General features: G+C 43.5%; 6 protein-coding genes across 8 annotated transcripts in view; 3 read left to right on the top strand and 3 right to left on the bottom strand.

Annotated features, from left to right (window-relative positions):
- The first annotated feature begins 10 nt into the window (after positions 1–10).
- Positions 11–1,130, top strand: LOC6603041 (intraflagellar transport protein 43 homolog). The gene is made up of 5 exons (XM_002028027.2): positions 11–97; positions 155–384; positions 443–466; positions 526–645; positions 710–1,130. Exons 1-5 carry the CDS (start codon positions 11–13, stop codon positions 972–974), a joined length of 726 nt encoding a protein of 241 aa, XP_002028063.2. The 3' UTR covers positions 975–1,130.
- Positions 1,022–1,941, bottom strand: LOC6603042 (PITH domain-containing protein GA19395). The gene is made up of 3 exons (XM_002028028.2): positions 1,585–1,941; positions 1,328–1,518; positions 1,022–1,270 (listed from the first exon to the last, which is right to left on the bottom strand). Exons 1-3 carry the CDS (start codon positions 1,902–1,904, stop codon positions 1,146–1,148), a joined length of 636 nt encoding a protein of 211 aa, XP_002028064.1. The 5' UTR covers positions 1,905–1,941; the 3' UTR covers positions 1,022–1,145.
- A 341-nt stretch (positions 1,942–2,282) lies between these two features.
- On the top strand, positions 2,283–4,638 carry LOC6603043 (T-complex protein 1 subunit delta). Its single transcript, XM_002028029.2, has 5 exons — positions 2,283–2,446; positions 2,758–3,410; positions 3,470–3,609; positions 3,669–4,353; positions 4,414–4,638. The coding sequence occupies exons 1-5, from the start codon at positions 2,341–2,343 to the stop codon at positions 4,429–4,431; spliced, it is 1,602 nt and encodes a 533-aa protein (XP_002028065.1). The 5' UTR covers positions 2,283–2,340; the 3' UTR covers positions 4,432–4,638.
- A 9,306-nt stretch (positions 4,639–13,944) lies between these two features.
- LOC6603046 lies at positions 13,945–14,638 on the bottom strand. The gene is made up of 2 exons (XM_002028032.2): positions 14,092–14,638; positions 13,945–14,024 (listed from the first exon to the last, which is right to left on the bottom strand). Exon 1 carries the CDS (start codon positions 14,574–14,576, stop codon positions 14,139–14,141), a length of 438 nt encoding a protein of 145 aa, XP_002028068.1. The 5' UTR covers positions 14,577–14,638; the 3' UTR covers positions 13,945–14,024; positions 14,092–14,138.
- A 5,513-nt stretch (positions 14,639–20,151) lies between these two features.
- The window catches only part of LOC6603047 (barrier-to-autointegration factor), a 97,793-nt gene continuing 93,978 nt past the window's right edge, over positions 20,152–23,966 (bottom strand). Inside the window, exons 4-6 of the mRNA XM_002028033.2 lie at positions 21,663–21,807; positions 20,574–20,712; positions 20,152–20,489 (exon numbers count right to left, since the gene is read on the bottom strand). Coding sequence (XP_002028069.1) covers positions 20,343–20,489; positions 20,574–20,699 — 273 coding nt within the window. The 5' untranslated portion in view covers positions 20,700–20,712; positions 21,663–21,807 and the 3' untranslated portion in view covers positions 20,152–20,342. The remainder of the gene's footprint in view (positions 20,490–20,573; positions 20,713–21,662; positions 21,808–23,966) is intronic.
- Positions 20,782–23,232, top strand: LOC6603049. 3 transcript variants are annotated; one of them, XM_026987972.1, is made up of 4 exons: positions 20,782–21,124; positions 22,322–22,587; positions 22,648–22,721; positions 22,776–23,232. In XM_026987972.1, the coding sequence occupies exons 2-4, from the start codon at positions 22,386–22,388 to the stop codon at positions 23,046–23,048; spliced, it is 549 nt and encodes a 182-aa protein (XP_026843773.1). In that variant the 5' UTR covers positions 20,782–21,124; positions 22,322–22,385; the 3' UTR covers positions 23,049–23,232. The 3 variants fall into 3 exon arrangements, with proteins under 3 accessions (XP_026843773.1, XP_002028071.1, XP_026843772.1); XM_002028035.2 differs by lacking the exon at positions 20,782–21,124 and adding an exon at positions 21,989–22,032 and having other exon boundaries at positions 22,796–23,232; XM_026987971.1 differs by lacking the exon at positions 20,782–21,124 and adding an exon at positions 21,989–22,032.

Below are 23,966 nucleotides of genomic sequence, written 5' to 3'. Positions count from 1 at the left end.
AATAGGCCCGATGAACACTTGTTGCCTTGGTAACGCGGAAAAAATAAACAAATTAGCTATGGATTGGGCCGAGGAGCTAAAAATGACCATAAGAAAGGTAAACTGTAATATAATGGCCGATTTTGATTCTAAAAATACAATTATATTCGCTTAGACAACGGCCCGCAAGGGGCGCCGCTCCAAGAGTCGCGATGTCTTGAAGGAGGAATCTTCGCAGCCTGTTAAGGACATATCCATAGATATCACTCTGAATGTGCAGGCGCAGGGAAGTCCCACGACAACGGAGGCCACCTCGTCCACATACAACAATGAATTCGAATCACACCGGCCGCCCATCCGACGCATATCTGGAGGTTGGGCGGATGCTGGCTTCAAGGGTTTAAAGTGAGTGTCCCTAAACGCTACCATAAATCGTTGAATAATTATGCCATACCTTCCACAGATCCAAGAAGAATTCATTCGATGAGTAAGTTTTAGTCATGGAGATCTTTTAGATATAATTAATTCATATTTGCATCCTTTAAGCGAGCGTTTTCAACAGACAAAATCAGCAACATCCGTTCCCACTGATGATATACCTGTTATTCCCGATGTGGACGACTTCAAGGATGAAATCATGCTCAACGAAATAGTTGAACCGCCTACGTAAGTTAAGAATTTAAATCTAATAATTTAGTAAATATTTAGTTCAAAACTTATCTGCCTTCAGTGCCAGCTTAAATCGTTTGGCGGTTCTCAAGGAGATCAGCACGGACTTGCTTTCACAGCACGCTTTCAATGCAGTTGATAATTTTAATCTGTCCGTATTGACCGACTGCCTGCTGCCCCAGGAGACCCTCAATGAGGTAGATGAGATCTGGCAGTGGGACAAACTGTTTACCGATGTGTCGGCAGAGATCCATTCTGATAAGGCCCCCAATATTGGAGTGAAGATCGGACCTGATGTGGTGCCACCAGCTGCGCAGCATGCTTGAGAACGAATCAAAAGTACAAGAATAGTGCAATAAATGCTTAATTATGCTTCAATTAGTTACGTTATACATATAAATATTTCATTTGATAATTCAATTGATCACAAAATATAATTTAGAGAGAAACTCAGAAATACAGCACTCTATAACCGAAATGAAGACAGATCCTCTGATTTATTGTATGGCGCGTCCGACACCATCAAAGACCTTGTCTTTATGATCAGTGGCATTGGCACGGGCTTCATAATTGCAAATGGTTACGCCATGATAGTGAGCCTCGCTAAACTCTCCCCGAAGACCTGCAATAAAGGCGCCAGTTTAGTCGCTATAAACATGTTATATATCCCAAAACCTACCAATATAGTAGATGCGTGTTTTGTCATCACCGAAATTGCTGGGGAAGTACAGGGTCAGATGATGGACCGAGGAGAAGTTGACCACTTTGGGTGAGTATTCTATTTCGCCGCGGGGGTCACGTGTTAGCTCAAACTCCTGGTCCACCTTGACCTTGGCATCATCGAACGTCATCTTTGGTCGATTCTTGAAGCTGTAACAACACACATGTCCAATTAAATATAGATTCAAACAATGTTTCCCGCCAGAGTACACTCACATTTTAACCTTATTCGGATGCGAGTCATCGTTGGCGCCACAGATGATGATGCCCTTGAGTTTGATGTTGCCGGTAAAGGGTATATTGAAGAGCAGCTCCTCATCGGCATCGCTCTGGACAAATTTGCTCATATCTTGACGCGATTCGTACGGCTTGAAGACAGTTTTACCGCTGCCCTCGGTCTCCTCGTTCAGACACTCGAGGTTCTCGGCATCAATTTTTGTGTACAAACTGTATTCGATGCCCATTTCCAAGGCATGGTCCACATCGGTTGCCTCGTGGCCACAGCCACCGTGATCGTGGGAATGTCCATGCGGCATTATTTCGAGTCTTTAAATTTTACAAATATCACAAATAACAAAAAAAGTCGAATCATTAAGGCGGCTGAAAAGAATAAGGGCACACTTTCATTTATCGCACAAATATATCGGCATTTTGCTTGCAACAGCCCTGTTCATCGATAAGTAGAATTAAAAGTCGCGGGCTCATGATAATAAGATGTGAAACAACAGAAAAATATTGCCAATTTGCACAACCATTCCGAGAAGTAGTTCCATCTCACTAAAATCTCCATATTCATAGTTTCGCCAGTCCAAAAAATATCACCTATATATATCGATATATTGACACCATCGCTAGTCACAGCACGGGCCGCCTCAAAACATAAAAATTGGACATATTTTAATCTGTGTTAATCGCTGTTAAAATCGTTGATAATAATTGCATCTTGCTAAAAATTGTATAATAAACACTACAATGGCGCCTAAGGCTAGAACAGTTGGTATTAAACCGAAGTCTCAGAACTTCAAAGACAAGTCGAAGCCCACGGATGTTCGTATGTCGAACATACAGGCGGCCAAAGGTAAGAAATGCCCAAATAACCAGAAATAAAACCGAAACATCACATAAAAGCCATGCTAAATTGTTATTTGTGCTGCATGTAAGACATGTATTAGTGTGGGAAGTTGTTTTATGGTAAATTTTCATGGATAATGCCTTTGAAAAAACGCAGTTGGACGCCGGCTGCGTCTGGAAATTTCTTTGAGAAGAAGAAGAGCAGCCGCATTACTCATGTGACGAACGGTTCTGTCGATATAGCATTTTTCTGGCCAATTCTAGCTTTTATTTGTAAAGTTGAAGAAAACTAAAAGAAATGTGTGTGATTTCTTACAGCTGTCTCCGATGCCATCCGCACTAGCTTGGGTCCCCGCGGCATGGACAAGATGATTCAGGCCGGCAACGGTGAGGTTTCCATCACCAACGATGGCGCCACCATCTTGAAGCAGATGAACGTGCTCCACCCTGCCGCCAAGATGTTGGTCGAGCTGTCCCGTGCCCAGGATGTCGAGGCCGGTGACGGCACAACCTCGGTCGTGGTCATTGCCGGTGCCTTGCTGGAGGCCTGCGAGAAACTTCTGCAGAAGGGCTTACATCCCACGGCCATTTCGGACTCCTTCCAGCGCTGCTCCAACAAGGCTGTGGAGATTCTCACACAGATGGCCACCCCCATCGAGCTGACGGATCGTGAGACCCTGATCAAGAGTGCCTCCACTTCGCTTAACTCCAAGGTGGTCTCGCAGCAAAGCAGCCTTTTGGCCCCCATCGCCGTGGACGCCGTGCTGAAGGTCACCGAGCCGGGCAAGGAGACCGCTGTGGATCTCAAGAACATTAAGGTCATCTCCAGTCTGGGCGGTACCGTGGAGGATACTGAGCTGATTGAAGGCTTGGTCTTCACCAGCCGCTCGGCCGGCACCAATGCCCCCAAGCGCATCGAGAAGGCCAAGATTGGTCTCATCCAATTCTGTATTTCGGCACCAAAAACCGATGTGAGTAGGAGAAAACTTCCAGCAGAGGTTCAGGTTTCCATATGTGATCTCCTTTACAGATGGATCACAGCGTGATTGTTTCGGACTACGCTGCCATGGATCGCGTGCTGAAGGAGGAACGTTCCTACATTCTAAACATTGTCAAGCAGGTCAAGAAGGCCGGCTGCAATGTGCTGCTGGTTCAAAAGTCTATCCTGCGGTAAGATGAGATTATTGAGCCATCTTTTATGCACGACTCAATCTTGAATTTTCGTACAGTGATGCTGTTTCGGATCTGGCCCAGCATTTCCTGGACAAGATCAAGTGCATGGTGATCAAGGATGTGGAGCGTGAGGACATTGAGTTTGTCTGCAAGACCCTGCACTGTCGTCCAATTGCATCGCTGGATCACTTCACCGCTGATAATCTGGTCAGCGCCGAACTCGTGGAGGAGGTTGCCAGTGGCACCAACAAATTCGTGAAGATCACTGGCATCCAGAACCAGGGACGCACTGTGTCGATCATTTGCCGTGGATCCAACAAACTGGTGCTCGAGGAGGCAGCCCGTTCCCTGCACGACGCTCTCTGTGTGGTGCGTTGTCTGGTGAAGAAGCCCTTCCAGATTGTGGGCGGTGGTGCACCCGAGATCGAGATGTCACTGCAACTGGCTGCCGTCGCCCAGACGGTGGAGGGTGTGGATGCGTATTGCTTCCGCGCATTTGCCGATGCCCTGGAGGTCATTCCCTCGACGCTGGCCGAGAATGCCGGCCTCAATCCCATTGCCACAGTCACAGAGCTGCGCAATCGTCATGCCCAGGGCGAGAAGAATGCCGGCATCAATGTGCGCAAGGGCGCCATCACAGATATCTATGCGGAGAATGTGGTTCAGCCGCTGCTGGTCAGTGTTTCGGCCATCACCTTGGCCACGGAGACGATTCGCTCCATCTTGAAGATTGATGATATTGTAAGTACTTCATTTGCTCTCTACAAAATCAACTCTCATCGTTTGATATCCCCATTTCAGATCAATACCTTCAGCTAAACAGTGGGCCTCCGCCACCTGCAACCTTCAGTCTCTGATCAAGATCAAGCATTTTCCCCTTAAAACATTATCATTTATTCTCCTCACATCTTCTACCATCATGCGGCTGCGCATTTAATTTGAATAAAATTCACACTACACTACGCCTTACCACTCTAATATGTATTAAAAAGCGAACTAAAAGAATTAAATATTGCGCTAACACAACACAAGACGTAATGTAATAACTTATTACTAGAATTAGTTACACCCGAAGCCCAATAGGAAAGGGCAATCGCCAATCGCGCACAGCATCCATTTTTCTGGTACAACGACCTCACGAGATTCGCTCTGCAGCAATGGGCGAAAACTACTGAGTGCTTTTTTGATTGCATTTGTATTTGGAAGTGTAAATCAGAATCTGTATTTGACGTTAAATAGTACATAAATTAATTTTGAATTGCGACTCGGAGGATGCGAGTATGTAACTCAGTCGCTTGGTTGATGATTGTGTCGCACAGATTATAAAGAGAAATGTTCTTCTGGTCCAAAAGCCCTTACTGCCACGCCCTGCAGTGGAGAAGTGGTTGCAGCAGTACCAAGAACTACATGAAAAGGGCTTGATTTTTTCATCTTCCTGTTCCTGTTCACTTTGGTGCTGTTGTACTACCACTTGCGCAAGGACTGCGGCTTGGAAAAGACTACATCAACGGCCAATTCGCAATACTGTTCAGATGGGAGTGGTTTTATACAGTGCTGGAAAGGCTTGTTTTCTGTTGAGACTAGTAATTGTATTTATTTCGTTTGCACAAACCTTTGTGATATAAATTCAACTAAGTTGACAGCTAGTAGTCAGAGTAACTAGTCACTGGGTCAATGTGTCAATGGGGAATTACAAATATTGCCTTTTCTGTCCTCGAATGCCAGGACGTTCTACAAGACAATCGTAGGCAAGAGGAGTACCAGATTAAAACCACAACTCAGACGATGCCAGCAGTTTATTTGAAAATATGGTGTTTTGGTTTACATTTGTACGAATATTTTGTCAGTATAGTATAATAGCTCGTTTTTTGGAAGCCAGAGGAATTCCACAGCAACGCCCCGAAAATGTGGAGAAAACTGAGATGCTGAAATTCCTAACTGGACCAGACGGTGGTGCACGAGCATGAGCACGAAACATGTTGAGTGGTAGTTGGTCGATAGAACGAGCCGTGTTTTCGAATGTGTTATATGGACTTGTGTTTGACTTATGAGCTATGATCACTCTATAAACGTCGCTTCAACTATTCGCGCATGATCCTCTTGACCATGTCCTTCAGCAGGATGATGACATCCTTCAAGAGGCACACGTACAGAGGCCAGAAGATTGCCGTGAAGAAGATTATATTGGTTATGGTGCCATCCTTGGCGGGAACACGGCAGCCCTGCAAAACAGATCGGATCATGAAGATTCGATCGAATCAGACCGCACATCAAAACTTACTCCGCGTGTAATCGTCACCGCAGGACGGGCTACGATTAGGTTGTGTGCTATCTTATGGACGCACTCGATTATGCACTTAAAAGGCATCCCGAAGGGTTTGGTTTGGGAATTTTGTTGATAACTAAAATAAATTTTGTCGTTAACAATAGATGTGAACGGGTTGAACTGATAAACACTTATGAGAACTGACTGCCTACACAACCTACACAAAACTGAGCTAAAATAACGGTGAAAGCAGGCCTACTAAGATCCCCGAGTTTCCATTTTTCTGGTGCTTTTATTTGTGGCAGAAATTCAAAAGACCTGTTTCGGTTCAAACTGTTCATGACTCGTTGGGAGAGTTTTTTATCATTATTATTATATAAAGCTAGGTTAAAACTAGGTATTAACAAGGTATGGGGCTATAGCTGCTGAGGCCTTAAGCTCTCTATAGTATTATTATACGTTTGAGAATGTATGTACTTATAGACATATGTACAGGGATGATTGTTTATGAGGTTATATGTAGTGAATGATAATACCCGATACTCAAAATGAGTATTGGGGTATATTAGATTTGTGGTGAAAGTGGATGTGTGTAACGTCCAGAAGGAATCGTTTCCGACCCCATAAAGTATATATATTCTTGATCAGCATCAATAGCCGAGTCGATTGAGCCATGTCTGTCTGTCCGTCTGTCCGTCCGTCCGTCCGTCTGTCCGTCTGTCCGTCCCCTTCAGCGCCTAATGCTCAAAGACTATAAGAGCTAGAGCAACGATGTTTTGGATCCAGACTTCTGTGATATGTCACTGCTCCAAAAATATTTCAAAACTTTGCCCCGCCCACTTCCGCCCCCACAAAGGGCGAAAATCTGTGGCATCCACAATTTCGACGATACGAGAAAACTAAAAACGCAGAATCGTAGAAGATGACTATATCTTCTAGAGTGCAAAATCTGAACCAGATCGTATAATTATTACAGCCAGAATCACGAAAACAATTTCACTCTTTCTCGCTCTGTCTCACTCTAACACACAGGTTTCATGGTCGGTTTTGCCAATTGCAAAATATGAGTTCAAGGATCTCAGAACCTATAAAAGCCAGAGCAACCAAATTTGGTATCCACACTCCTGTGATATCGGACCTTGACCGTTTCATGTCCAAATTTCGCCACACCCCCTTCCGCCCCCGCAAAGGACGAAAATCTGAGGCAACCACAAATCTCAGAGACTATTAAGGCTAGAGTAACCAAATTTGGTACACACACTCCTTTAAGATGTCACTATAAAACGTATATCTCAGAATTTCGCCCCACCCCCATCCGCCCCCACAAAGGACGAAAATCTGTTGCATCCACAATATTGCAGATTTGAGAAAACTAAAAACGCAGAATCATAGATAATGACCATATCTATTAAATTGCTGAATCTGGATCAGATCAGATCATTTTTATAGCCAAAAGGAACAAATCAATTTGCAGTGGCTACGCAGCGCCCGACGTCACGCTCAGACTGATTTTCTGTCTCTCTCGCACGCACTCTTTGTCGTGTCGTTAAATATTAGCGGCGTCTGCCGGAGGAGAGCCATACTGACTTAATATATAACCGTAGAGTTGCGGTGTCCGCAGCAACTCACAACGTTCCCCCTCGTTTTAGATTGGTCTAGATAGTTGAGGATTATATTTGCGTTTTTTTTGTTAGGGTTGGAGATGTATTGCATGGGGTCGGTGTTATGGAATATTGAGGATCTTTGAAGGGAGAGGGCGGGGCATGTGTATAGTATGTGTCTGATGTCTATGGTTGGGTTGTGGCACAGTGGGCATGCGTTGGAGGATGTTTTATCCATGTAGTGGGCATTGGTGAATCTTGGTGCCCTAGTCTCAATCTATTTAGGATGACTTGGTGTCTTCTGTTAAGGTTGTTTAGGTTTTTGGGGGGAGGATGAGTGGAAGATAGATTGATAACTTGTTGGTACCAGGGGGAAGTCTTAGTGAGGAGGTCTGTTTGTTTCGATATGAGGATATTCTTAAGGAATAGTGAGATGTCGTTAGAATTATGATTGGGGGTATATATGATGGGTTGTTTGGAGGTAGTTTTGGCGCGGTGTCAGCAATTTCGTTCCCTTTTATGCCAATGTGGCTAGGTATCCATATAATTGTTATTTCTGGGAAAAGTTTGGTGACGAGGTTACGGATTGTGGTGGGGTAGTACGAGGAATTGTTGGGATTGGTAATTGCGGATATAGAGGAGAGTGAATCTGTGCAGATAGCGTATCTTCCGCGTTTGTTGCGGCTTAATAAAATGGCTTCGTGGATAGCTATTATTTCGCTGGAAAAGACTGAGGAGTACTGTGGAAGTAGTCCGGATTTTATGGTTGATGTCTCATTGCATATACTATAGCTGGTAATGCCTGTACGACCTCACGAGATTCGCTCTGCAGCAATGGGCGAAAACTACTGAGTGCTTTTTTGATTGCATTTGTATTTGGAAGTGTAAATCAGAATCTGTATTTGACGTTAAATAGTACATAAATTAATTTTGAATTGCGACTCGGAGGATGCGAGTATGTAACTCAGTCGCTTGGTTGATGATTGTGTCGCACAGATTATAAAGAGAAATGTTCTTCTGGTCCAAAAGCCCTTACTGCCACGCCCTGCAGTGGAGAAGTGGTTGCAGCAGTACCAAGAACTACATGAAAAGGGCTTGATTTTTTCATCTTCCTGTTCCTGTTCACTTTGGTTCTGTTGTACTACCACTTGCGCAAGGACTGCGGCTTGGCAAAGACTACATCAACGGCCAATTCGCAATACTGTTCAGATGGGAGTGGTTTTATACAGTGCTGGAAAGGCTTGTTTTCTTTTGAGACTAGTAATTGTATTTATTTCGTTTGCACAAACCTTTGTGATATAGATTCAACTAAGTTGACAGCTAGTAGTCAGAGTAACTAGTCACTGGGTCAATGTGTCAATGGGGAATTACAAATATTGCCTTTTCTGTCCTCGAATGCCAGGACGTTCTACAAGACAATCGTAGGCAAGAGGAGTACCAGATTAAAACCACAACTCAGACGATGCCAGCAGTTTATTTGAAAATATGGTGTTTTGGTTTACATTTGTACGAATATTTTGTCAGTATAGTATAATAGCTCGTTTTTTGGAAGCCAGAGGAATTCCACAGCAACGCCCCGAAAATGTGGAGAAAACTGAGATGCTGAAATTCCTAACTGGACCAGGCGGTGGTGCACGAGCATGAGCACGAAACATGTTGAGTGGTAGTTGGTCGATAGAACGAGCCGTGTTTTCGAATGTGTTATGTGGACTTGTGTTTGACTTATGAGCTATGATCACTCTATAAACGTCGCTTCAACTATCCGCGCGTGATCTTCTTGACCATGTCCTTCAGCAGGATGATGACATCCTTCAAGAGGCACACGTACAGAGGCCAGAAGATTGCCGTGAAGAAGATTATATTGGTTATGGTGCCATCCTTGGCGGGAACACGGCAGCCCTGCAAAACAGATCAGATCATGAAGATTCGATCGAATCAGACCGCACATCGAAACTTACTCCGCGTGTAATCGTCACCGCAGGACGGGCTACGATTAGGTTGTGTGCTATCTTATGGACGCACTCGATTATGCACTTAAAAGGCATCCCGAAGGGTTTGGTTTGGGAATTTTGTTGATAACTAAAATAAATTTTGTCGTTAACAATAGATGTGAACGGGTTGAACTGATAAACACTTATGAGAACTGACTGCCTACACAACCTACACAAAACTGAGCTAAAATAACGGTGAAAGCAGGCCTACTAAGATCCCCGAGTTTCCATTTTTCTGGTGCTTTTATTTGTGGCAGAAATTCAAAAGACCTGCTTCGGTTCAAACTGTTCATGACTCGTTGGGAGAGTTATCTAGGACATGTATACATTTTTTGGAATATATTATAATAGCTGGGAAAGTGTATTTGTTAATATTTGTTAATAACTACCCAAACGATGGGAATGTTTGTTTGTTAGAAATTCTATATGGATATCAAAATGATTTCGATATTTTATTTCGGATTTCTATCTATATATGTACATATATTCTTTCCCTTTAAGTACAAATTTTTGTTTTTCGGCAGCTCTTCCAGTCCTCTGTCTCCCAACCCGCCCGTTCATCTGTCACCCATTGCCGCCTGAGCCTGCTCAAGAAAAATTGGCAAACAAAATGTCAACAGCTGTGACTCAACAAAATATGGCCAAAAAAAATAGCTTAAAGTTTTCTCTTGTAGTTTCATAATTTGCATAATGCGCCAAGCAAACAATTGACTGGATGGGGCTGTGCCGGAAGCGGAATGAAAATTGTTCAAGCGAAAATTAAAAACACCCGAGACATCCTGCAGTACGCCGTAGAGCAGCTGTCGAGCTGTGTGGGAAATAAGAACTATTTAATTGAACGACCAGGCTATAATAGTAAGCCTTTATGGCAATCACAAAACACACAACCTTATATTGAAGTTTGGGAATATATGTAGGAATAATCCCAGAAATCTCACTTGAAGTGCCCGATCTTTGATCATTTCTAATCTGTCTCACGAGTACCCCTATTGTATAACGAATGGGAAACAAAGAACAAATTATTGCCCTGAGCCACAGTAACAGTAAGTTAGTCAGAAGTCTCACTCATCAATTAGTCAAGACACCGCGCAGCCATCACTTATTACTAATTCACGCCTACAGCCAGGACTGGGGACACAGGACAAAAACGGGAGTTACGAGTATAGGGAGAGCCATTTGTCACTGTGAAATTTATTAAAATGATTATCTCGTATCTACATTTCGCACGGAATGCCTAATTTTTTCCTCAGGCCAGCACGACACGCGCGTTGTACTTCTTCTATGGCCTCTTTCGTTGCGGTTTGTTTTATTATTTTTTGTGCTACCAAACGAGTATACTCGTATAGAGGCCTGCCTATCCGCCCTTCGAGCCAAACAGTTTTTGTGCCATTTTGAGGCCACTGATAAGGCCAAAAGTGCGTACGGTGGGTTTCTTGGCAGGGCCATAGTTCCATCCCAGCCCATCCCAGGAACCCCCTCAGGGCAGGGCAATTAGTTCAACTGCGCCCTGGGGAATAGCGATAATTAAAATGCCTTTGCTGCTGCTACTGCTACTGCTGCTGTCTCTGCTGTATGCGGATATATTTTTTAACCAACTAATCTGATTGTTCCTATATCAACTCTCTGCCAGCTCTCCACTAGGTATGCGGGTATGGGCGCCTGCGTGTCCCTGTAGTCCCTTTGTGCAAGCGAAACAGAACCAACATTTGCATTCAATTTGATGGTAAAAAGCACTTTAATTTATTTACCCCCATTGAAAGTCATTTCATTCTAATCCTATTAATTCAAATTCAAATTCAAACACTTTTACCCCATCAAATAGAATTGCTTTCTGAGAGAAAATGGCAACGGGATGATGAAGGTATGTGATGGCGTGTTTGCCAGCCAAAGGGACTTGGGGCTGTGCTTTTTGTTTGCCAACAAAAAAAAAACGAAAGATTGAATTGCATTGTTTTTCACTCAGAAAATATTTTTGTCCGTTACCATTCCTGGAGCGAACGCTGCTGCGCTGTGCTGCGAATCCGAATTGGCTTTTGTGTTCTCCAAAGCGATTTCTTTCGGTCCTGTTCTGCCAGAAGGACGAGCCACAGTACTTGGATAGGGAATGGACACGGACCCCGACTGGGCACCTGATGCAATCAAAAAGCCAAACCGAAAACTCAATCAGTGCGACAGAATTTTTCGTGAATGACTTTTTGAGTTTTTGAGTGTTCGACTTCGATTTTACTAGTTGCTTTCTCAGACCCAGTGCGGGAAGAAATTGATTTAAACCACTCGAAAATCTTCGAGTGAAATTATGGAAATTATGGACACAAAACGAGTCATTCAATTACCAATTTTGGCTATTTTCAGAGCTTGTTTGATGGAACCATATAGGGGACGAATTTATTTACATAATGAGTACTATTTTCATAAGAATGAATAAAAATAATGGTTTGATATGGAAAAAGAGTGAAGGAATATATTAATTTTATGCCCCACCCTCCCACGCTAAAAATCCTCCAGCAATCCTTAAATGTTATTCTAACCAAAAATGTATGAAAATTTTAATTTAATTTGGCCCCGACCACCACCACCACCACCACCACCCTCTCCTTGATCCCTAAGGGCTATCCATGGCAAGGCCTCATTTGAATGCATTTCCTCCTCCGCCGAGCCGCGCGTCGTCCACCATAATGAAGATGAATTTTTGTAGATTGTGTATTTTTCCAGTTCGTATAACAATTTCTTGCCAGAATCTCTCTCTGTTTGGCCAAAGTTACAGCCAAGTTGATTTTTCGGGTTTCATTATGCCGTAGGCCATGTAATGCCAAGCGAAATGGATATTTATATATACACTGGTATCTATATACACTTTCATGTATGTATAACAAGCTCCATAGATCTCTTCCTCTTTAAGTTGTTCCTCCGGCAGCCTTTGAGGCTAGGAGCTCCATTAAATATGCAGCAGACGCTCCTAAAACACGTATCATCCTCGGATGCTGCCGCTGCTGATGCTGCTGCTGTTGCAGGTTCTGTGGCTTCGCACTTTCGTTCCTCTAAATGAGTTTCAGCTGCAAAATTAAAAACTTTATCAGAAGCAGTCAACACACAGGATGGGATAGGAGAGGTGTAAGGTGTGTGTGTGTGTGTGTGTGTGTGTGTGTGAAAAAACTTGAAACTTTTTCATGAAGTTAAAGCAAAGTAAAATCAAATTATTGTGGTTGCTCGCAGGCTGGCAAAAGGATTACGCGATGGCGGCTGCCGTGGGAGCATTCCACTTCCTCCAATCCTCCTCTTACACGATACGTTTTCCAATGATACATTCACATGATATTGATACTTAAATATTCGCATTTTCATACATATTTTGGATAATATTTGCATCAGTAAGAGACACATTTCGGCAAAAAGGACGGTGGAAAACGTGCCGTGTACGCCCATGTCTTTGCCGTTTTCCACCTGCTATATAACACTGCCGGCATTGCATTTTGGGAGCACAGACAGGCTGGAGCCAGAGCCACAGCCGGAGCCGGAGTCGGAGCCGACCGTGGCCAGAGCCACAGCCAGACAGTTAGACTCGCCTGGTTGCCTGTTCACATGGAGTTGCCGCATTCTAATTGAATTTTCACTTTTTTCCTCTGCCAGCCGCCCAGCCGAAGCCCCGATCTCCATCCCCCGCTTCCGCCCTTCGGCCAGGTAGGACTACGTGACGATGGCGCGGCACAGAAATTGAAATAATTATTTTTAATCTTAAGTACGACTTGGCGTAATGAGATTTGGATTATCTCTGCACCCCGTTTTTGTCGGCATCCAGAAACATATATCCCTGCAACACTTGGATAAAAAAAATGGGTTACTACGAGACGCATAAAAAAATCTGAGGGTGCGTCTGTGTCTGTGTGAGTGTGGAGTGTGCAAAAGTCTGGCATAAAAGTGTGTGTGTTTGGGGTGCCTAAAATGATGGGGGACTTGCACTCGAAGATGGCGTAGGAGTACTCGTGCAACGAATTAATGTGGCATTGAGGTGGAAGACTGGAGAGAAAGATTCAAAAACATTTCATCCTTTGTTAGTCGTGGAAAAATTCTAGATATGATTTTGTTTAATGATTCCTTTGTGGTCCAACAATAACTATATACCACTGTCCCCTTCGCTTTGGAGATCCACTTATTCCTTTCCTACTAATTATTTCCTTCCTTTTCTTAAATTACTAATACAAGCATAACTTTCCCGTAATTAGTATAAGTATTTGTAATTTTAGTAAGTTTAGTTTAGTATCCTCGTGGCGCGTCATGCTGCAGCGCTTCTCGGTCGGTTTCTGGGATTCGCGCGTGACAAGCTTCGGCTTGGTGTCGCATTGGCCACTTGATAATGGAGTCATTTATCAACTGTCAAAGAAAAATGCTTGTAGGAGGGCGGATTTATGAGTTGTAGAAGGAGTAATCCAAGGTTGAGAACACACGAATAATAATACAAAAATAAAACTACCATATGTATCGCCGTTAAAAGTGAACCTTAGTATATTTTACTTCTATTCTGAACAATTAATTAATCACGCAAAGCTTCAGCACCGCCTGAAAACCAAGGAAATTATTGTTATCAAGGATACAATTCAAACAATTGACATTTATAAATATATACCACAATAAATTGAACAAATTCTTGGGGTTTGTACAGCAAGAGTTCTTCTACTTTTTGGAAAGTCCACAGAATTGACATATGTTGTCATCATCAGTTTTTTCCTGGTCAATTCCCTTGGTACCGCATCGGGCAAGAAACTCTGAGAGAGAACGAGGTGTTGTGTCCTCGCTCTCGACGAAACCCAGCAGCTTCGTGGCGATGTCCACACGATTTTGGATTTTGTCTTCGCTCTCCGATTGTACCGACTCTATATCGTCTGGCAGGAAGTCTTCGTCGGGTGATATCAAGTTCAAGTTCTCCTTCAACTTTGCCTCCTTCGATGCTAAATTGGCTGCTGCATGTAGAGCGGACTCCACTTTAATCATCTCCGACTCTTTCAGATCCCCCAGACTACGAAGACGTACTGGGTTGGGTTTCTTTACGCGGCGTGCAGCCACTGAGCTACGGGGCTTACGGGGCTTGGCGCCTTGGCGTGCGTTTGCCATTGTTAAAAAATAATTTCGAAAATATATTCTACTCACTATATCACACTGATTTCGTTTTGGGAATGACTGAATCGGTGAATGAATGATTTAAATCTGGCCTAGGTTTTTGATTTCCTTGAGTTGGCCTACGTTGATGCATAAATTTGAGGCAGGCTGTGGGGGAAAAGTTTTGCCCGCCGCGCGCCTGCAAATATTGCATTTTCATTAAGTTAAAGTTTGGTTTTTAGTTTAATTTTTTGCTTACCCTTTGCTCCCCTTCCCGCGCCTTCTGCGGCCTCTGGCTTTTTTGGCTGCGCGTTTACTTAAAAAGTTTTTGCGGCAAGTTTTTCGGTTCAAAGTTTCCCTCCATGCGTCTGTCTGTATAACTGTCTGTCAGTGGGTGTGCGGGAGTCTATAGGTGGATCTGTTGGTGCTCTTGGCTGTGTGGGTGTATCTGTGTGAGCGTGTGTAATAATCATGTGCGCAGTCAAAGCCAAATGACGATAGCATTGATGCCATGCCATGCCTAAAAACTTCTGACAGGCATCTTGCCACAGGCCAAGTTGCAAGCTGCCAGCTACAGAAGCTCAAGACCTTTGACGTTTTTCTAGGGGGTGTTCTCTGACGTGCGCGTTGCCGAATTAACAGTTCTGATAAGCTGAAAAATATGAAGGATAGAGTCAAGGGTAAGCCATCGGTGATACCTATACAAGGTTCCAATTAGATATACAATTTAGCAGATGAATAGTCGAGGAGTAGAGGAGAAAGCACAGACGAACGAATCCAACAAAATAACGAAAATTTTGCGTGTGAGTATGTTGCAATTTGGTGAATCTCAATTACAAGAGGCATAAGGCCGGTTTCTCACAGAGAACGCCATGCGTTTCGTTCCTACGTCTCGCATTCGAGTACGAGCCAAATAGTGAATATTCCGCTCAACCGAAAGTACTGATTGGTGCTATGAACAATGAGTTTCTGGCGCTGGTGTGACTCATCAGGAACCACCAGAACCATTGGTTGGCTTGCTTATCGGCACGGATCCAGACTTCAACATGTTCCTGAAGTCCATCCGCACATTCGATTCCTGCTTCTAAATGACATCGTTTGGAGCAAAAGAAATAGTTCTGAAAGAACAATTTGGTTTGGCGGGTCAACTAGTATTTACATATATGTATGTATGTGTATTTTGCCCCTTATAGAATTTGTTTCCATTTTTTCATTTCTTTTCCACGTACTATTTATGTTTTAAACAATTTTCAGCTAGGATAAGTTCCAAAATTCATATATATTCTTACAAAAGTGCAATTATTCCATGGTAAATACGAGTATATTGGTAAAATATATAGCTTGTTACTTTACTACATAGTCATTTCTTATTTCGCCTGTTTTACTTTCATTATTGTCTCTCCAAAAATTCAAGCAAAAGAAAAAGTCTGAAAGTTTTCATATCTCTTTCTTTCTGACTCTGGGGTTTCATAACGAAAATTGCAATAAAACTCGAAAGTCAAGCGAAAACCATTTTCGCACTTGGCCGATCGCATACAATAACTAAAAACTGAACAATTCCATTCAATTCTATTCAATCATATTTTCACACACACATTCTTTGCTTTCTTTCAAAATGAAATGAATAAAATATTAGCCGGCTAACGGACGACACTCAGAGCGATTCCCTTTTGCTGTTTGTACGTTTTTTTAAAAAAAAAACTTTGGCAAGTTCATCAAAAATCTTTGGCCATCAATGCAGGGAAGGGCATATAAAAAGAAATTGCATTTTTTGACTGTAATTTTAGTTGGTCCGTTGCAGTTGAGGATTTGAAATGCTAAAATATTCTTTTGTGCATTTCACGCGTTGGTTTTTGTTTGCGACTTGAAGGGATCACCTCTCTTTTTTTTTCATTTTAATATTGTGTGTGTGTGTGTGTTATAAAAAATATATGAAAATAAAATTTCTATGATAAATCAATTTTTATTTTGGTTGCATTTTGAGATTGAAGAGATTTCACCCTTTCAAGGGATAAATCGGTTTACGTATTTGATTTTTAGAGGAGAATGATGGCCAGACAGCATACCACGAAATGTTTATACTCGTATATATGCTGTGTTATTGCACCCAGAAATAATTAATTCTGACCAACATATGTTCTGGATAATCACAAGAATTTTTGGTGAATCGTTGGTGGAAATTATAATTAAGCTTTGGCAAAACAAAACAGAACATTATGAGCCATAAATTATGCAATTCTAATGAAAATACCTTAAATTCCCATGCCTAGAAATACCAAACATGTTTACCCTCAACAAAATCCGTACTTTCACATAATTACTTACCATATATGTAAATATATATATACTAGTATGTGTGTGCCTATCTTTACTACAAGCTCTATGTCCGTGTCTCTCTCCTCATACGCACTCTTGGAGTGTGTTCCAACTCGTTGACCTAGATATTGGCACAGGTCCTTGAGCACTCAACAACTTGTTGGGTCATCGCTTCCAGCCAACGGGCAAAAAGTGTTACGTACTGCGTACTGGACACTCGGAGCCTGGACATTGAGTACCGGGTACCGAGGACCGTGCACCGAGCACCGAGCACCGAGCACCGAGCACCGTGCACCGTGCACCGTGCAGCTCTCGACCTGCACTAAGCACATCATTACGTTGGCTCAACTCTCCGATCATTTTTAATTACCCGCCCGACCGGTTCGTCTCCGCTCCACCTCGTCTGCTCCTCTCTGCAGTCGTTCGTTCTTTTTTATGCCATTAATTCCTTTAATGGAATACTGCATTAATAAAAAATATGTTATGAGCGCATAATAGAAATAAAAGCTAATGTAATTACATGCGGCACTTGTTTCGCCGTGTTGCAGGGCAAAGTATTTCCCATTCTCATTCTCTAGAAAAATACTAAAAATTTAATTCAACAGTTAGAAAATGTTGAGCGGTGAGAAGGTGGTAGAAAGGGTATTTTGGGCTGGGGTAAGGTAGGGTACTGTCAAGAGGTGACAATAAATAACAAAAGGTGTAAGAAACGGAATGAGCGAAGGCTTAAAAGAGAATCAACAATGGGTTTTAGGAGCTTAAATATAGGTTTAAAGATGTATCTTTGTCTTATCATTTGCCGTATCTATAGCAGATGATTTCTACATCCAACGATTAGTAGACGAAGAATGAAAAGTCGGTTGTTCTTCTTGTAACTTACAAGATAAACGCTATGAGAGCCGTGTGGAGAGCCGGGAAGAGACCACTCTTCCAAGAGTCGCACCAGCGAGCGATTACACTGAGCGTTAACAGTGATCCGTTACACCGAGCGTTAACAGCTACCCGTTACACCGAACGTTAACAGTGATCCGTTACACCGAGCGTTAACAGCGACCCGTTGCGCCCAGCGTTAACAGAACGTTATCATGTTAGCAGGCGGAAACCTGCTGTTGCTCCAGCACTGAACAGACCTTCCCTGCGGTACAGGGTATCAGATGCGAGTGAGTATCCTCACTCTAACTTTTGCATTTCTTTCACCCGCGCTTTCCCAGAGTTTTCTTTTTATTTTCTTTTCCTTTTCTTTATTTTATTTGCGACGTTTAGTCCCGCTGCTGTTGTCGTCATTCTTGTTGCAGTTGCAATTGCTGTTGCTGCTGAACTTTTGTTGGGTGCTTAAAAGCTTTGCATTAACTATTAAACGCAACTTGAATCGCATAACGGCACTTGGCACACAAACAGAGTCAGTGGGTGGCGGTGTGGGCGTGGGGGAGGGAGGAGAGTGTAGAGAGCGTAGAGGAAGTGCAAACAAATAGAAATTGGTGTCAGAGAAAATGGCCACGGGGCCTTAAACGGGGGAAGGCGTCCGAAATATGGCCAAAGGCAGAACATTTCCATGCTTATTGTCGGATGATTTGCGTCAATAAATTGGAAGCCAACCAAAGAGCAGGTAAACAAATACACAAAAGGCACGGAGCGAGTCAAAGCACCGAAACTGAAGGCTTTCTACTAAATAAATTTTTATTATACCCCGCTACTCATAGAGCATAGGGGGGTATATTGGAATCAAGCAAACAATGCGCTTTGCTCCATGAACTGAAAGCCCTGAACGTTTCTTTGAACACCTGGTTTCAGGCTTTTCATACTTTTGTCATATCTGCAGAGATCTACGGAGTACCAGGTATCGCAATATCGAGGCATTTGACTATTGTTTTTATTCTTTTGCTGGCACAGAGCTCTCTCTCCCCCTCTCTTTCGCCTAAAACGAACGCGGCACGCGAAATGTCCTGAAAAATTCATAGGGACAGAGGGAGCTGTAGGACGCGAGTGTTGAGGGGATGCAGAAGAGTAGCTCGTGCATTTTGCCCTGGAAAAGGAGTTGAGAATTTGAAGCTGTTAGCCTGACAGGTTGCAATGCTATAAAATGCAATCAACTGCAAAGAAAATAGGTTTTGCTTCACCAAACAGATGCAGGAGAGGGGTTGAGAGAGAGAGAGAGAGAGGAATGAAAAGAGCAGAGACCATCCGCAGTAACTGTTTGTGCTGCTCCTGGATTCTGGATTCTGGATCCTGGATGGCATAAATTAAAGAGCAACAAGAGCAAACAGACGCGAGGCATAATAACCAACACCAACCCACACATATAGATGGATAGAGGGTTTTTAAAGGGAGTTTTAGAAAGAGCGAGGGACTTGTGGGTTGACTGCGGACATTCATGGGACATTGGAACTGCACACAGAGCTGGAAGCTGACAGAGAAACTAAGTAGACAAGAACAATATGAGCAGTCGAGCAGTATTACGACCTTAAGATACCCCCCACTGATATTGAAATCATACCAGCTCATCTTAAAGAAGGCAAGGATAATAATAACAATAGTCTTTGTTTATCAGTATTCCAAAAAAGTATTCTGTTATTGTGCACATAGTATATTAAAACGGCTTTTACACCAAATATGAATCCAGGCAGGCAGACAGGCAAGGTACCCTTGCGCTCCACGAGTACCGTGTAACATAGATCAAGAGTGGGGCACTTCAAAGTGCTGACAACTTTCTTGCTGAATCTTGCCGGAGGCTCAGTCGAGTTTAATTGGTGCTTGTCGTCAAACTAGACAAATGCAAATTGGCGTCGTGAAATGTTAGACAAGCGGTTAATAGAACACACATTATTTTGCATAAATATATGTATTAGATTCGCAACAGCAGCAGAAAATGCTTCGGATATTAAATTAAAGCTACTAGTTGTGCTGGCTGCTATGAAACTACTCGAGCTGGCAGCTATGCAACTATTAGAGCTGGTGGCTAGGGTAATTGTAGAGCTTTGTAAAGCTGGATGCTGTGAAACTTTTAGAGCTGGTTTTAAGGTTATTTTTTGCCAGACTTTCATGGCCAGTTGAAAGAAAGAGACGGAGATAGAGCGCTGCTCTGTTCCATGGTCCGATTCGAGGGAAAGAAAGAGATGCAGCTGACAAGACCTTGACCTTGACTTCAACAACTTCCACGAGATGGAATGGGTTGGTGGAAATTAACCGTGGAGTGATATGTACAGAATATAAATTCTTTATTCCGAATGAACAATTAAATTAAATGATATACACATATTAAATATATTTTGGAATCTTCTCGATTTGTACTCTTGAGAACTGAATTTTTTTTCTTTCAGGCTGCCGCAAGCCACTCAAGGCCCCTTTGTAAGTATGTACATGTATTTGTTCATTGCTATTTATGGACTATGACTAGTTCTTATTTGCTAATGAGATGTCGGTTTCTTTCCAGTCTGAGCCGACTGATGCCAAAGTCTAAGAAGTCCCTTACAAGAACTCCTCGCACCAATCGTTGAGGCAATCGTAGCAGTCGGAAGCTTGCTTAGAGCTGGCGCTGCACAATTCCCTCATCCAGTGAATGAACAGCACCTCGTCTTTCTTCAAGATCAAGAATTGGCCGAGCACGTGGTATGCCTGGGGGTATTTACATAATAGTTATTTGTTTGCTGATACCTTGGAAATATTTGTATACTGCCGCACATGGCGAACACAACGCACCTTGTCGAATCCAGCTTCGGTCAAGCGTTCGCCCAGCGTCGGTCCAATTCCAGACAACTCTGTGACAGACTTTTCGCCCATGGGCTCTGCCAGAAAGATACTACATTTCTTCGATATTCTCGACATTTCCAGTTGTTAGCTTTGTTTTTTTTTTTTAGCAAATTACAATGCAAAAAAATTACCAAATTGTTCGTAGAGTGACCAAATGGATAATAAGCGTGCTATGTCGATATATATTTGTTGTTGATATTATTTTTGGTATCGATATGGCGATATTTGTGCGCTTAAGTTGCACCTCTCTTCACTTTTCAACGAGTTCACAAAAATAACTTCTGCCAGAGTTCTTTGAAGATAAATGCTAGAATATTCGGATGATTGTCTTATTTTATAGTCCAAGCAGTTTGTTTTCGACATATCGTTCCGATGGCAGCTAAAAAGTAGTCGGATGGAAATTTTGGTGTTCTGTCGGAACGGAAGTCGGCCCTAACCTCTCGTAATTAGAAGCACACAAGAATACACACCAGGAACGGGAGGAATCAGCACTTGTTCAGGTAAGGACCCAAGGACTGCTCTTCAATGCATTCGGACTGGAAGCCACTTTTCAGTGGGTGTCTCAATATCCGCTACAAGACTTGCCTCTGTAGCTGGTGTCTGGTATTGGTGTCTCAATATTTGGCTCTGCAGTCTGCTCTGCGCCGCATAGATCGGATGAAGCTTTCAGCCATGAAAGCCCATCTATCGGGAGTACGGCGAGCCGTGCTCTCTAGAACCTTTTGCGCTTGAATCTATGAAAGCTCAGCTTTGAGGGCCAATGGCACCAGCTTCAGAGCCAAATGTTGAGACACCAAGCAACTGCCGTCGCCACAATGGAATATGAATTTACCGACTACAAAGAGGCTTCCAGTGCCTCGGGGGGGACCACAAGGAATCCAAGCTTCGGCGGTGAGAAACAGTAAAAATAACAATCGATGGACATCGGGGGGAACAGAACCCACCCACACAGTCCATGCCCACGTATCCCTAGACGCTTCGAATACCTGGCATTTGAGCAATAAAAACCTGCACACGTGATGAAAATGAATCACTTACCCACAGACTCGACTACAAGATTCCTAGAATCGATCACACAGCACAGTGTTTTACGTCAAACTTGTTCTCAGTAAAAGTAAAAGCATTAGCCAAAGGGAAATAAATATTTCAGTCATTCGAATCGATTCAGTCGTCGGGATTAGATCTAAAACAAAGCAAAATTTAGAATGTGAAATGTGACAAGAAAAAAGTTGAAAAGTGAAATGCAAAATTAATAGCATAAAAACGAAAATAACTTTATTCCGATCAGAACAAAGAGCAAACGCCCAAGCAGGAAGTCGGGAGGTCGGAAAGCCCCAGCCCCTGCATCGAGTGAAAGGCAAGTGAAGGATTGTTCTGTGGCTTTTGGGGGACATCTGCAAGGAACTCGGTACGGGCCTGTGCTCCAAAAATCGCGATTCAAGTACCCCTAGATGAAAAGTTTCCAATGCCAACCTCTTCGAGGCTGGTACTCGTATATCATACTCGGCCGAATTTAGCAGAAACAAGTTGGCAAATTTTGACATTTTATTCAAAGGCTACTCGATTGTTTCCGTGCTGCACGGATAGTTTATAGTAGTTTATAGCCAAATAGTTTATGCACGTTAATTCTTGATAGATCGCGGTCGATTGCGGGTATTTTTTTAATTTGTGTCTTTCTTCCACTCGCGAATCTACAGAAGCTGGTGATTCTACGGACTGACTTCGTGCTCGTGATCCTTCATCAACTGGTCGCACTTGGCCATGCCGGCGGTGGCAGCAGGCATGGCCGGGGGCCGACCTTGTGCGCCGCCTGCGAGCGAGGACAGGACGGCGATCAACAGCGTCCTCAGGGCCACAATTAGCAACGCCAAGGAGGCTCCCAGTCCCACACTCCTCTCCATCTCCCCCCCAACTCATGGGCCTCGTGCTACACGGCGGAGAAGGCGAGGAAGTGACGCTGACGGTAAGTAATATTTTTCCTATCCACCGGCAATTGCTCTGAACAATGCTTTCTGCTCTCCAGGTCGTACTCTGATTTACAATCTTCAAATAAAGGAGACGAAAGATCTGGAGTTCCACATGCGCTGTGCTGAACATGTGAGTGATGCTGAAAGAGGTTTTGTGTGAGCAGTGAAAGAGTTCAAAACCCAGGCAATATCCCATCTTTGCAGACATGCTATAGATGGGACTTACGATACACCTATGCGACGTGGGATCAAGACGTGGGATCCCGGAAAAACCAATTATCTTGGCGATGTCTACGAGGCTCTGCTTGGCGTCTTTGGGAATCGTCCCTTTACCAGCCACCAGCATGCTTTGACAGAGCCCCGATCGCCTTTAGAGCCATCGGCCTTTCCGAACTTTCGGCCAGCAGACAAATCTTTGAGCTGGCTGAGAAAAAGACGATCATTGAAGAGTACTTAGCTAAAGGATGACTTCGCAGCTGAACTTATCCATCATCCATTGGGCGCTGGATGGGTTTGAACGGATCCCCAAAACAGCGTTCATCATAAGTGTGGCGCTGCGATGTCGATCGAGGAGGAGGTGCAGGATGCAGGGTCCAAGGAAGCAGCGCTTAGCAAGGCTGCTGATCAGTCCGAACGGATGAACCGGGATGAACGGGAAAACGTCGTTTTCCCGTCGGCTTAGAGCTCATCAGCTCGGACTGATTACTGCTCTCGCTGGGCCACGATTCCATGCACTACCTTGCGTCCTGCATTTGCTCCACGCTCGCCGTTGCAGTGGCACCCTTACGATGAACGGCATGTTTTGCGGCTCCGATTTGACTCCTCCATGGGCTTAGTTTTAGATAATAAATCTATCAGATACATTAAACTACACACTCGCATAAGTATATGTAATTTGCAAGCCTCTAATTCTGCGACTTCCTGGCCTCAACTCAATCAATCGATGAAGTGGTGTAGTCTATAGTTAGGCAAAAACTGGGAGTATTTTAAAGACAGTTATTCAATTCCAGATCCGCCAAATGGCTTTGCTGGCCAGCAAGGGAGTCAACCCAGAGAACATTCCTCTGCAATGCGAATTTGAATTGCAATTGCGAATGGCCGCGTGCTGGAAATTAAATAAAACACTCCCAACGAGCGAGGGATTGGGCTGGGGATTGCCGGCTATGTACGACGAGGACGTGGAGCACGAGCAGCCACAGATACTCGTACAAACTTTGTCATAGGGAAAACTTTTTCGCTGCACACTGAACCAAAATGAAAACGTAGCCGAGCGTGATGAGGCATGGAAGGGGGAGCGAGCACCGCCACGGCAAGGATTGAGGGATGGGGCCAGGGTCAGATCTCATCGCATCCCATTCCATGACATCCCATGCAC

This window comes from Drosophila persimilis, unplaced genomic scaffold (genome assembly GCF_003286085.1).
Source record: "Drosophila persimilis strain 14011-0111.01,24,50 unplaced genomic scaffold, DperRS2 tig00000124-arrow-pilon, whole genome shotgun sequence".
NCBI classification, from domain to species: domain Eukaryota; kingdom Metazoa; phylum Arthropoda; class Insecta; order Diptera; family Drosophilidae; genus Drosophila; species Drosophila persimilis.
This window is presented reverse-complemented; position numbering and strand designations above follow the sequence as displayed.

Excerpts from the sequence above, each read along its gene's own strand:
- LOC6603041 (XM_002028027.2), top strand. The coding sequence starts at position 11 with ATGAACACTTGTTGCCTTGGTAACGCGGAAAAAATAAACAAATTAGCT. Across the intron at positions 98-154 it reads TAAAAATGACCATAAGAAAG|ACAACGGCCCGCAAGGGGCG; the intron begins GTAAACTGTAAT and ends ATATTCGCTTAG. Across the intron at positions 385-442 it reads GCTGGCTTCAAGGGTTTAAA|ATCCAAGAAGAATTCATTCG; the intron begins GTGAGTGTCCCT and ends TACCTTCCACAG.
- LOC6603049 (XM_026987972.1), top strand. The coding sequence starts at position 22,386 with ATGCCGGCGGTGGCAGCAGGCATGGCCGGGGGCCGACCTTGTGCGCCG. Across the intron at positions 22,588-22,647 it reads GCGAGGAAGTGACGCTGACG|GTCGTACTCTGATTTACAAT; the intron begins GTAAGTAATATT and ends TCTGCTCTCCAG. Across the intron at positions 22,722-22,775 it reads ACATGCGCTGTGCTGAACAT|GCAATATCCCATCTTTGCAG; the intron begins GTGAGTGATGCT and ends TTCAAAACCCAG.
- LOC6603043 (XM_002028029.2), top strand. The coding sequence starts at position 2,341 with ATGGCGCCTAAGGCTAGAACAGTTGGTATTAAACCGAAGTCTCAGAAC. Across the intron at positions 2,447-2,757 it reads GAACATACAGGCGGCCAAAG|CTGTCTCCGATGCCATCCGC; the intron begins GTAAGAAATGCC and ends GATTTCTTACAG. Across the intron at positions 3,610-3,668 it reads GTTCAAAAGTCTATCCTGCG|TGATGCTGTTTCGGATCTGG; the intron begins GTAAGATGAGAT and ends ATTTTCGTACAG.
- LOC6603046 (XM_002028032.2), bottom strand. The coding sequence starts at position 14,576 with ATGGCAAACGCACGCCAAGGCGCCAAGCCCCGTAAGCCCCGTAGCTCA.
- LOC6603042 (XM_002028028.2), bottom strand. The coding sequence starts at position 1,904 with ATGCCGCATGGACATTCCCACGATCACGGTGGCTGTGGCCACGAGGCA. Across the intron at positions 1,519-1,584 it reads CATCCGAATAAGGTTAAAAT|CTTCAAGAATCGACCAAAGA; the intron begins GTGAGTGTACTC and ends GTGTTGTTACAG. Across the intron at positions 1,271-1,327 it reads AACACGCATCTACTATATTG|GTCTTCGGGGAGAGTTTAGC; the intron begins GTAGGTTTTGGG and ends CCTTTATTGCAG.